General features: G+C 36.3%; 1 protein-coding gene across 4 annotated transcripts in view; it reads left to right on the top strand.

Annotated features, from left to right (window-relative positions):
* SLC16A7 (solute carrier family 16 member 7) overlaps positions 1 to 12,729 on the top strand; it is a 78,611-nt gene extending 65,882 nt beyond the window's left edge. For all 4 annotated transcript variants that reach the window (XM_062609081.1, XM_062609080.1, XM_062609083.1 and 1 more), the window contains 3 exons: positions 1,752 to 1,895; positions 3,451 to 4,263; positions 7,277 to 12,729. In XM_062609081.1, coding sequence (XP_062465065.1) covers positions 1,752 to 1,895; positions 3,451 to 4,263; positions 7,277 to 7,548 — 1,229 coding nt within the window. In that variant the 3' untranslated portion in view covers positions 7,549 to 12,729. The remainder of the gene's footprint in view (positions 1 to 1,751; positions 1,896 to 3,450; positions 4,264 to 7,276) is intronic.
* The last annotated feature ends 955 nt before the right edge of the window (positions 12,730 to 13,684 follow it).

The following is a 13,684-nucleotide window of genomic DNA, read 5'->3' as shown; positions in this document are numbered from 1 at the left end:
CAGTATAGTAAATAGTAAATAGTATGGTAAAATATTTCCCTGCTATGATGCCTCTTTCCTACAGATTTTCCTAAGGATCAGGAAAGGAACATTTCAAGTAAGATGACAACAAGAAAAGATTAATTATAACAGTAATTTGGGGGAGATCGTAATGTTAACAAATGAAATTTTTAATTTACAGTTTTTTAAATATATGTCTCGTTATGAAGAAGAACTTGAAAATAATTTTTAAAATCAGTTTTTTAGTATATCCCTGAAGTGAAACTGCTGTGAGTTAAGTAGAGAGTTCCAGTTAAAAGCCTGGGGTGTTTTTTTTTTCACCCACAGAAAGTATTTGTATTTTTCACATATTTCAAAAGGGCTTTCTTTCTAATTCAAACATAAGCCAAACTACTGATTGTCCAGACATAGCCCTATAAACAAAAAAATCATGACTGAAGTTATGATTCAGCATAGTTGTGAGAGCACAATATGTGTAATCTATTAGGAAGTAAGCTAAAAGTTGATTATTTAGTATATGCTTAAGACTTTTGTTGTTGATATGCAAGTAGTAATTAACATTTACGGTGTATCCATAATAGTACTTTAGTGCATTTAAGGTAATTCAAACACTGCAGTCTAAAATAATACTGTACCTATGAAAAGTAACACTTTTAAATTTTGTCGTTTTTCGCTTTTTCACATTATGTAGTTTCTGTCATTTATTCCTTTAGATATTTATAAAAAGAGAGACTTAAAACTGTTACCAGTAGAGTGAATGATTTGCAGTGAAATCAGGTGCAGAGCTTGGCATCCACTTCATGCTGAATGCCTGTTTTATCATGAGTTTGAAATTTATTTCTTTTTATTATGGGGCTTTTATTTTTAAATGGATAAGTTTAGTTATTGTAAAAGCAAGACTATTTGTAATGGTTTGGGCCAAATATAGTGCAGTCAGATGGCCTGCAGGTTTACCTAAAGAGCTTTGACAACCTCTTAATCTTGATATGTATCACACCATCTATTCTAGTCACGGTCGTTTAAAAAACATATAATGCATGTCGTGCTAAATTGCACACTAGGTGTTTGTTTAGTATGGATGTAATTACACCATAAATTGAATTGCAGCTGAAACTGAAAGTCAGACCTGTAGCAATATTTTCGAAGTTTATAGGTCCTTATGCTAAACCACCTCTTATGTTTTCCCAGACAACCTATTGTTATCTTACTGCCCATTAACAGTCCTTTCTGGATGAGGGAAGGAAAACAAGCTTCAGGTGCCAGCAATTTACATTCTGATTTGACAGTATTTTTAAGTCTATAAGTAGTTTTAATTAGGGGTCCAGGATGTGCTACAGTATTAAGGTCAGTTATTAGTTTGCTTGCCTGGAAATTCCTCCTGCTCTGTGGAGTTTTGATATCTGTCTCATACTTGAAATTCTTCAGTTCTTGCACATTCAAAACTAACATTGACCGGTATCACTATCGATTGCTTCTGAACTGTAACAATCCCTCTTGCTTGTCTGATGTCTTTAATCTTTTTATCCATCTCCATGATTAACCAATATTTATATTATCATGGAGACAATATATCCACATCCAGACTCATTTGTCTGCAAACTTGCAGAGTTTGTTTGTAAGACAAATTGGTGTAAAAACAGCTAAGCATTTGCCGTGGTGGAGGAGGAAAACATTCCAGTGCATCCTAAATACAAAGACATATATGATGGAGTTACCTGTAACCTGTTAATGTATTTTCTGTCTACTGACAGGTCCCATAAGCAGCATTTTGGTGAATAAGTATGGTAGCCGGCCTGTGATGATAGCAGGTGGTATCCTGTGTTCATTTGGAATGATTGCTTCCTCTTTCTGCAATAGCGTCCTGGAACTTTATCTATGTATTGGTGTTGTTGGAGGTAAGAGTCCTGTTTAAAAGGTATTGTTATGTTATATGCTATTTCTAATACTGTTTTGCCAATGAGCCTTACTGATCAAGAACCCACTGTGCAAGGTATTGTACAATTGCAAACCAAGAAGGTAGCAAGATCAATTAGTTTCGCCTACATTAACTATTTAACCCATTAAATTAGCTGGTATGATGTTAAATTATTTCTTAGGATATTTCAGGAACAACTGATGATTTTATTCAATAAGTGCTGTATGTATGTACCTTTCCAGACTGCACTGTAATTATGGTATAAAAATTGATCGTCTCGTGACAGCACTTATTGCAGTCATTTGTATAGAGTTTCACATTCATTCTTCTAGCTTTCAATCAAGGTGCACTTCAAAGAGGGTGGCAGAAGCTATCAGAATTCTAGTATAAATGCAAAAGCTAGTACCAGCTTTGTGTAGGTTTGTACATACATATACTCTTACAGAAAAGTATAATAACTTTCTGATCAATATCTTTGTTTAAAATCCTCCAGGGTCAACCCCCAAGCAAAATGACTTATAATCTCCATCATAGGCCTGGGTATTGCCTAAGGCAATCATAAAGCCAGTAAATTAAATAACCTCCTTGTCAAAAGTTGTGTTGTTTTGTTTTGGGTTGGTTGTTTTTTTTTAAGCTTCCCCCTCAGAATAAGGAAGGCAAGTGAGGTAAAATTGGCAGGTAATAAATGAATGATACTTGTTCCTACATTCAAGCTAAACTTTATGTTGAAACTAAAGGAGTCCTTTGTTCAGTGATTATTTCTTAAAGCTTTTATTTTTTATATCATAAACTTGGGGCCCACTGAAAAAATAAAGTCAGGATGCACAAATGGGGCTATAAGAGAAAAAAAACTTCTGTGCCACCCAGGAGATGCATAGCTACTTAGACCTTATTGCCTAGATGTCTTAATACAGACAGAAGACCTAGAGGTTATATGCTTAGTTGATGTAGATGTGTGATCTGCTCCCATAGTTGTCCTCTACCCTCTTCCACCTTTGGTAGTGACTTCCATATCTGGGGAAGTGGAGCTGTATTTGCCCCAAAATAGTAAGACATTTTGAGCTCCAATTTTGGATGAAAGTTTTAGCATAAACAGGGCTGGAAATAAGAAATGAGATTTATGCATTTAAATGCACCCTGCGTTTATTGTAGCTGAGGTGACATTTAATAACTTTTGTGAAATGAGCCAAGAGAGAATTGAATTATAGCTTAGTAAATATAAATGGTGAGTCAAGGTCCTGATACCATCATTACTCTGTGATTCCCCTGTCTCTGTAATTGCTGAAACACAACAAGGAGTTCTGGCTTCTATTGCAATGCTACTGGGGGAAATGGCAGAACGCCATCATGACACAGTCTTGGCATTAACACACATAGCAATGAAACTGTATTTTTTTCTCTGATGCTAGTTGGTTTCTACCTTCATTGGGATTCACTGGATTAGATACTAGTTATTTTAAAAATAACTTGAAAGAGATGTGATGTGTTTTTCACTGAATGACCTGCAATAATACTGTCTTTTATGTCTTGTGTAGGTCTGGGTTTAGCATTCAACTTACAGCCTGCTTTGACCATGATTGGCAAGTATTTCTATAAGAAGCGTCCCATTGCTAATGGATTGGCCATGGCTGGAAGTCCAGTGTTTCTGAGCACATTGGCACCTCTCAATCAATTCCTCTTTAATGCATTTGGCTGGAAAGGAAGCTTTCTCATTCTGGGAGGACTTCTTTTGAACTGTTGTGTAGCTGGGTCTCTTATGAGACCTGTTGGACCGAAAACAGTCCGTCCTGTGAAAAAAGATGTTGAAAAAGGCACAGGAGATTCTACCTTGCACAAAAACAACAAGAAGTCTTTTTGGCAAACTATGAATAAATATCTAGATCTGTCCCTCTTCAAACACAGAGGGTTTCTGATCTATTTGTCAGGAAATGTCATTATGTTTATTGGCTTCTTCGCTCCAATAGTATTCTTGGCTCCTTATGCAAAGCACAAGGGAATTGATGAATATTCTGCTGCTTTTTTGCTATCTATCTTAGCCTTTGTAGACATGTTTGCTAGGCCTTCAATGGGACTAGTAGCAAACTCCAAGTTTATCCGGCCAAAGATTCAGTACTTTTTTAGTTTTGCTGTCTTGTACAATGGCATCTGTCATGTCTTGTGCCCTCTGGCAACAAATTATACTGGCTTGGTGATATATGCTGTATTTTTTGGGTTTGCATTTGGAATGGTTAGCAGCGTTCTTTTTGAGACGCTGATGGACCTCGTTGGGGCTGCCAGATTTTCCAGTGCGGTTGGACTTGTCACCATAGTGGAATGTTGCCCTGTGCTCATAGGCCCTCCTTTAGGAGGTAAGAATCTTTTTTTATTCCAGTTTTTCAGACATTATAGCATAATCCTGCAATTTAGCATTGAATTAATATAAACATTGTTCTTAATATTATTTAATGTTTTCACTGTGACTAGGAATGCATTGTAGCAGTGCACTGCATCAGTTATTTCTGGGCTTTACAGATGAAGATCCATATGAGAATCTAAAGGGATGCACCGTGTGCATGTACAATAGATAGATTAAGAGCATATCTCTAATGGTCCATAAATCCAGGTGATAAACATACATTTTCATGAGAGCACAATAGTGATAAATTTGCAGTCTTGATTTACATGTATTCAGTTCCACTTTGCTCTTTGCCAAGACAGTTCTTAGCACCTCCTATATGAACACAGGCTGAGGAAGTTGGGGCTGTTCATCCTGGAGAAGAGAAGGATGCATGGAGACCTCATAGCAGCCTTCCAGTATCTGAAGGGGGCCTATAGGGATGCTGGGGAGGGACTCTTCATTAAGGACTGTAGTGACAGGACAAGGGGCAAGGGGTTAAAACTTAAACAGGGGAAGTTTAAATTGGATTTAAGGAGGAAGTTCTTTACTGTAAGGGTGGTGAGGCACTGGAATGGGTTGCCAAAGAAAGTTGTGAATGCTTCATCCCTGGCGGTGTTCGAGGCTGGGTTGGACAGAGCCTTGGGTGAGATGGTTTACTGTGAGGTGTCCCTGCCCATGGCAGGGGAGTTGGAACTAGATGATCTTAAGGTCCTTTCCAACCTTAACTATTCTATGATTCTATGAATTGGTCAAATTCACTGGTCAGTTTTTGTGAATATCTCACAGTGTCTTATAGTTTCTGTAACCCAGTGGCAGCTAGAGGAGCACTTGCTTAAATTTAAAATAGCAACTTTAATTAGTCTAAACAGAGAGGACTGACATTTCTGGAACACTAGTGGGGAGGTACCAGAAAGGACAAGGCATGCTCAGCAGCCTAGGCAAGGTGAATGCATAGTGAGTTTCCATCATGGAACCATGGAGCATTACATGCTGGCATGAGTTCAAACCACAGCCATCTCACAGCCAGTCTTTAAGACTGTTTCTATAGCCAGCAGATACATGTAAACCAATTCAGAGTGTAAACTGACTGAAAGATGATGATGTTGCCCGTTTCTCTTTTGAGTATAAGGGGACCTTAAAAGGAGCCTAGGTGCACAGCTTGAACTATATTCATAACCTTTTGGTTTCTCGCACCAAATTTATGAAGAATTTTATCTAATGTATTTTCTGTTTGCTAGCTTTTTACCCACTGTTTAATAATGCTGTTAGTAATTTTTATAATCATAAGGTTTATAATGATACAAGAGACTGAAGAAATAGATGTTCAGGTCTTACTGAAACATATTGGTTAAATATAAGTGTGTTGCAGTCTAAGCCCAACAATATGAAGATATAAAGACAGTATGATTGCCAGCCTGGTGAATGTACACTATATCCACATAAACAGTACTACAGAATTCAACAAGATTATGTATGCCTAAAAACATTTATATATATTGAAGTATTTTAAGTATTACTGTCAGTATTTCTATGAAAATAGCATTGTTGAGTGAAATTTTAAATATGACAAAACAATTCCACTCACTTCAGTACAATAGTATTTGTTCAAGTAAAAGTCTAATAGTCCTCAAGATATTCCATATTTCCCTCATCTTTTAAATGTAAATTCGTTTTGGCGATAGAAGAAAATACATTCCTCTCACACAGACTCTTCCTATGCCACCTAGTGGGCGGACTGAGCCTGTGACCGCTGGAGTCCAGCCTTGTCAGTCAGGTTCTGAAATTAATATAACTCTAAAGACATTAAATGTAATATTTATGGAGAAAAAGCTTATGCAACTATTTATTTTTCAGTATATTAGCTTTGCAGGAGTTTTGAAAAACATTTGTTTGTGCTATAACTGTATGAATAATTGATTTATCTTATTAAATAGAGACAACAAAGGGAATGACCACATGAAAAAGCTAAATTCCAATTTTGATTAATTCATGTTCTTTAAAATATTTTGCTGAAGTAATGTTAATGCAGAATTTCATTTTTAATCATCAGTTTTATGAGACTATGCAACGATAAAAAAGAGTGAATTGTACTATTTACACTAATAGGTGAATTATACACTTGCAGTGCCATTTGATTTTTTTGTAATGCTAGGCTTCTGAAATAAAGACTAAAATAATTTGATGGCTCGTAAATGTGCATGAGGTGAATAGGCTGGTATTATGGCTTCAACCCAGTAAAAGCATCTAAATACATACTAAATTGAAGTGCACAGGTTATCCTGTGAATTTCAATGATAGTGTAGCGGAGTTCAGAGCTAAGTGCTTGGATACGTGCAAATGTTGATTTGGGATTTGGGGAAATTTAGAAAGAATGGCTCATAAAGTGAAAGAACAGTTACATTTTATTTTCCCTGTCATGACCAAATTAATCTCAGAGGTGTGGGTGTGTTTTAAGTACATGCTTCATAGTATAAAACTCAACAGTTAAGCACAATAGCTGAAGGGAAAAACCTTTCTCTCTCTTTCACAAGTCACACGAAAGTAAAAATGAAAAGCAGGCATTTGATGTACTATGACAGCAGCCTAAAAAGGCACATACCTTTTCACCCTATTGTCTGTATGCAGCCTCCATGAGTGTCAGTCACTCCAAAACAATAGGAAACAAAATTAGGAGGGGAATAAAATAATAAGACAATGAAAGAATGAAAATGAAAGAACTAAAAAACTGTCATTATTCATTAAGCTTTATTTTGTTCTTCAATATTTTATCACTGTCAGAGATTCCAACAGTTCTTAGCTTGACTAATAGAGGTTTCATTGGACTTTTCTGCTGTATATGTTAAAAAATTTGACCATGTTGAAAATGCTCTTCTGCTCCAACTTCAAAGCCAAACAATATATAGATATTTTTCCTAGGAAAATATATGGATTGTATTAGGTATGCTATTCTAAAGGCTGTATTTCTCCTTGTGTTTATATTTCAGGTTGGTTAGTGGATGTTACTGGTGAATATCAGTACATGTATTTTGTCTGCGGAGTGATTGTGATTGTGGCCAGTATCTGGTTATTCATTGGCAATACCATTAACTACAGGCTTTTGGCAAAAGAAAAGAAGTTAGAAGATGAGAAGCAGAAAGCACAGAAGAATGCTGACCCAAAGGAAGCGGAACCACTAACAAATAATGAGAGCGATGATGCTGCCAGGAGAGCTGATAAAGCTCTTGAAGATCCTTCAGAGAGAGAAACCAATATTTAATCTGCAATATAGCTCAGAAGGCAACATTTATGAGTTCCATTAGAAATATGTCTTCAAGACACAGACCAGATTTTGTAGTAAAAATGATCAGTCACAATATTGGATGGGAACAGTCTTTTGCCCCATTGGCAAGACTCTAAGTTAAATTACTATCTACAGTTTATTTATTTCAGTGATACAAAATTGAGATTACAGAGGTAGTGACTCCATCCACGTAAGTCCCTGAGACTATGACTCTCGACAATCAGGAGTCAGGTAAACCAGACTATGTAGTCTTCCAATAACAAATGGTTTTGTTTCAGAAGTATATATAATGCAAAAGTGTCTCCTGCTCTTGTTTGCGAAGATACTTTGTGTTCATCTTTTAAGTATTGTTAAATTCTGTAGAAATAATATGCCCAAAATGTACCTACCACTGCTATTAAAAAGAATACAAGATCTGTTTAAAAAGAGACAGAGTACCCGAGTGAAGCACACTGAAACTTTTTTATATGCCCACTAGATCAAAAAGATACAACATGTCTGTATAACCAATTATAACAGGGATGTAAAAGTTAAGTCTGGAAGACAAACAATTAGTGGGCACCATCTCTAAATTACAATAAACAGCTGAGTTACAATATATTCTAGAAGTTGTTTCCTCCTGTGATAGCAGACTACATTGTACTTCAACATGTACATTTGAACACAAAGTACATTCATACCTCTGTAGTTCAAACTAAGCTAAAATTTGCCTGTATATAGAAGGATTTAGACCCAATATTTACATTGCTAGCCAATTTGTTTGATTATGTATTCCTGTATGGCTGAAGGATCTGGATTGGATTGTGAAGCGTTCTTCCTAAATGGACTAGATTCAGAACCTGTTGATGTTAAAAGGATACTTAACCTTTGGCTTTTGTGGCCTGAATCAGTTTCATGGCACTGACTCCAAGTAGATGCTTGGGTTCACTGGCAACTCATTCGTTTCTTGATAGTTTACTGAGAGAAGATTAAAAGTCTAACTTTAGGTCTTTGCAGACAAGTAACTTCATACCACTTCTCACCTCCCTTTCCTATGTATTTAGTAAAAAACTACTGTTTTGTAATGCCAGTTCGACAAAATGCTGCAAGAGACATTGATCGAAATTTTGAATTGCTGTATCATTCTTGTGCAGGATATTTGGTCTTGTGTCCAAAATTTCTCATATCAATTAAAATTTATACAATTTTTCTTCTTCCTTCAGGCAAAAGAAAATATAAGTCTACAATTTTACATAAATCATTTAGCATTGCACTTGAAAGCTAAAAGTGCAAGCTTTTGGAAGTATTAAGTGAAAATATTTCTGTTCTATTTGTAGGTGAGGAAAGGTGCTATTCCTGTTGGAGAGATGCGTAAAAATGCCTCAGAAGTTGTGAAAATTAAGGGTCTGATTCATAAAACATTTATGCACTGTTTATGCAAGATATACATACATACACTTAATTCTGGGAAAAGAGTATAATTCATTTTATCATTCTTTTAAATCTCCAAATGTTGCAAATACATTTTATTGACAGCTAGCTGTGTTAAGCACACTTTGAAGCACCAATAGCAAAAGAAAAAAATACTAGTCAAATCGAGCAGATTTGGGAGTGCTTTTAAGAAAGACATTTTTTTAATAGTAGTGTTCAATATTATTATTTTCATGCTTCTAAAAATTTTGGTAGTGCTGGGTTCTGTTTTGCTGGGTTATCATTTTACATATTATGAAGTTCCACATTAATGCTGAACTTTTTCATTATCTCAGCAATGTTTTGGGGACAAAGCATCGCGAATCTACTCTCAGCATGGTATAGAAAGTAATACCTACTTTTTACCTATTTATATGCAGGAAAAACAAACATCATCTACAAGGCCTGTAATTTTATAGGCTCATCAGCAAGGAACTATGTGCATTTCAGAGTTTTGGGAGAAAATATGGGATACATGCTCAGATTTGAACAGCAAACTGGGTAAAGGAGAAAGACTTAGTCCCAGTAAAATTACAGTTCCTTTCATAGGCCCCAGCCTCACAGAAGAAATAAATATCTTGAACCTCCATAGGAGCCATAGCCCTGCCAGCACCCCATGTAAAAGCATTGCTCTGTTTTTGTCTATACAAACATACAGGGTGAATTCCAGCATCTGTCAAGGTCCTACAGGCCCAGAGCCAGAAAGTGATGGGGAGTTTTATAGACAATAAGCTTTCATATATTGAGGAATATAAGTTATAAATACCGGATTGTGAAAAATGAACTGGAATTTTAGTCAAAGAGTAGTCATCAGGAACATCACTGCTCTTGACAGCAAGTGGTAGGAAGGCAGAGATTATCTGAAAAGAGATGAATATAGAGGCTGAACAAAAATGTCTGAGGCAAAATTCTAGGTGCTTATTATCTCTTTGCAAAAAATAGCGTGATTAAGAATAAAGGGTAGAGGACAACAGGTGTCAGCTTTTGACTTAAGTCTGTTAAAAGTTGCTGTTAGGTAAATAAAGGAATCAAAAAAAAAGATGATAAAAAAAAGTATCTCAGGAATCATGCAAGCAACTTACCCATTCTAATCAGGATTGCAGAATATGATGCAAATGGCATAGGAAAAAAGGGAAAAACAAGGTTCCTCAAGCCATAGACATATCTGACTACCAGTAACAACCTATCTCAGAAGAAATACTGGATTATATAAATACAACCTTCTGCAGAGATACCCCTCTTGTCTCTGGTCAACTATGTTAAAATTAATAGGAATGAAAGAACTGCTTTATCACCGCTCACCAATGTACAATTTTTAAGTCTGTAAAGTAAAAGGATGTAGCAGGCAAATGGAGCAATATAAAGCAGGAACTGGGTCAAGTGAAGCATTTTCTTACACTTCTTCCATTATTTTTCCTCTTGATACTAACAGCAAAATGAAAACCATCTGAATACTCTTGGTATTACTGAATATTAAAGAAGTTAAAATTCAGAGACGACTGAAGATAATTGGAACCATATCTATGCAAAAACTGCTGGGAATTAAAAAACTGTCTTCCAAATAACAGGTCCTAATGGGGCAATTGCCTTGTATAGGAGTTCTTATTTCTAAAAGTAGTAATAATAATAAATTGTCTTGAATCAACTCTTTATCAAGCAGCAAAGTAGCAAAATGGGTATAACTTGCCTTCAAACTCCTGAATATCACCCTTACTTGCACTGAGGTGTAATTTGTACTGCAAATTGTTTAATCATTACACTTCTGCTTTAGGATAATACCTGGGTATATACCATTTCTCTAAAACCTTCTGGTTTCTTTTAATTACCTCACTGGCAGTCTGGACCACTGCAGGATTGAGAGATGCCTTAGCTCTACAATCATAGAATCATAGAATGGTTTGAGTTGGAAGCGACCTTAAAGATCCAAAGTTCCAAAGTTGCAACCTCCCCTGCCATGGTCAGGGACACCTTCTGCTAGACCAGGTTGCTCAAAGCCCCATCCAGCCTGGCCTTGAACATTTCCAGGGATAGGGCAGCCACAGCTTCTCCGGGCAACCTGTTCCAGTGTCTCACTACCTTCATAGTGAAGAATATTTTCCTAATATCTAATCTAAACCTCCCCTTTGTCAATTTAAAGCCATTCCCCCCTTGTCCTATTACTACACTCCCTTCTAAAAAGCTCCTCTCCAGTTTTCTTGTAGGCCCCCTTTAGGCACTGGAAGCCACTTTAGGGTTTCCTCTGAGCCTTCTCTGCTCCAGGCTGAACAACCTCAGCTCTTTCAGTCTGTCTTCATAGGAGGTGCTCCAGCCCTCTGATCATCTTCATGGTCCTTCTCTGGACTTGCTCAAGCAGGGCCACATCCCCAATGAAGAAACATACTCTCAAACTTCAAGAGATACCATATACATCTGTTATGCCCTATGGAGTCCGTAGTCTCTGTCAGTGCAAGCAAATCCTTAATTGGTCTTAATCTCATTTATACTTGTATACTTCATCCTTTACATTTCTCTGCCACAATATCACAGATCCTAATTATCATCTTGTTCTTAATTCAATAAATCAAGAAAAAGAAAACCAAAATTTTAAAATTTGTAGAAAAGGGGATAACATCAATAATGTTTTCCTATCTAATGTCAGGGTTAAATTTCAAGTAGTTGCAGAATATACATCCAGATGCTTTTATGTCTTTGGGTTTTTTTGACATCATACTCTCCAGTAGATGGCAGTTTTTTCTGTCTTGCCTTTTCCAGCTCCAGAGAAAGCCTTCTCACTAATAATTCTCTGTACTTTTTCAAGAACATATCAAAATCTCACCCCCATGCCTCTCTCTCTCTCTCTCTCTTTTCATTGAACTGTGGCTGCAGCTGTTGCCAGTTCTGTGTAGGAAAAGGGGTAATGGATTCAGACTTAAACAGGAAAAGTTCAGGTTGAACATAAGAAGTTCCTTATTGTGAGGGTGGTGAGGCACTGGAACAAGTTGCCCAAAGGAGTGGTAAATGCTCCAGTCCTAGCAGTGTTCAAGGCCAGGCTGGACAGAGCCTTGGGTGACATGGTCTAGGGTGAGGCGTCCCAAAGCATGGGGTTAGAACTAGATGTTAAGGTCCTTTCCAACCTTAACCATTCTATGATTCTATGATTTCCATTAAATTCACAAAAGCATCTTTTGATATGAAATCCTGTAGCATAAGTAGTCAGACTACAATCCTTTCATTTCAGGTGTGTGATTTGTGAGCTGTTTTGACAGAGTAGATGTTTTTGTTTAAAAAGGTGCTGTCCTTATGAGGGGAAGTCCAACTTTCCTTGCTCCTGAAGTGAATTACAGCAATTTCACTAACATTATGATTCAAAATTCACATGAATTTTAATGGTCTTTTTGCATATCAACATACAGTGTGCTTAACAAACATTTAGCCGTGTGTACATAGTCGTTCCTCCCAGATAACTCGTATTCTTCTTGATGGCTTGCCAATTCCACCCCACACCCCATTCTCCATTTTGATGCAACATAAAGATTTTGGACCTGGAATGTACTGACTTTTTTTTTTTCTGTTATTCTCTTTCCTCAAATGCCTAAGCAACATTTTTTCTTGCTGCTTTCAGCTCTCAATGGTTGTGAATGTTAGTGCAGAGGTATTTTTCAAATATATAAGCTACAGATAGTACATACAGCCAGATAATGGGCAGCCATCAGGGTTTCATTAAACAAAGCCAGTGACCACTTTTATAGATGAACATGCTGCAACTGATGTTGACAATATTGCTTATAACAAAACTGAATCAATAAATTTTTGTTAGTTTCTCAATAGGAGACTATTTTTATATTCACAGAGAGGAATATAAAGGGAATTTTTAAATAACTATTTTCAGACGTGACATATCAATTTTAACAAGGCTCTCTGGATTTTTTTTTTTTGGGGGGGGTGCTTTTCTGATATTTGTGCATTTATATATTGAAAGGGTTTGCACATACAGACCTTTTTGATCACATTTTGCAAATGCATTGCTATGTAATTTCAACATAATTTGCATGTTGTTATTTTGCAGTTTGGATTTTTCTTGTCATCTACCTCTCAGTTGAAGTTTGGAGACTTGCACAACCCTGGAAGATTACAGTTAACAAAAAGCATAATTATAAAACCTGTACAGACTATTAGAAACTCTTGCAAGTGTTTGAAACCACTTTCAGTTCTATTTTTAAGGCACTGCATATTTATGACCAAATTTTTTCTATCAATTGGCATAGCTTTATTAAGTCTAAAGACTTAACCCATAGTGGTCTAGTTTTTTACATCACTGATCTGATATAAAAACTCAATGTGCCATTTTGATATCCAAAGTCTATCGTGAGATGATGGACCTCCTGTTTTTTGGTTTTTTTTCTTTTTTTTTGGGGGGGGTGTGTTAATTTATTTTTTGTTGTTGTTTGGTTTTGGTTTTGTCTTCGCGCTTCTGAGTTAATGGAATTAAATGGAAACTTTACATAGTTAATACATCCAAACAATTTCTTTAAAGTATTACAGAACACTTTGCATCTTGCATCCCTGAAAGAATATGTTTCTTTGGTTTAGAAATAATACAGACATTTAGCTTGCTTTGAGGCAGTTGAGGGAGATGGCCACAAAGTGTTGAATTGGGGCCAAAAAACAATGATTGTTCTTTACA

Source organism: Pezoporus occidentalis, unplaced genomic scaffold (assembly GCF_034315485.1).
Source record: "Pezoporus occidentalis ecotype Australia unplaced genomic scaffold, CSIRO_AGI_Poc_V1 ctg134, whole genome shotgun sequence".
Classification (NCBI taxonomy): domain Eukaryota; kingdom Metazoa; phylum Chordata; class Aves; order Psittaciformes; family Psittacidae; genus Pezoporus; species Pezoporus occidentalis.
The sequence above is the reverse complement of the archived record's forward strand: the minus strand, read 5'-3'. Positions and strand labels throughout refer to the sequence as shown.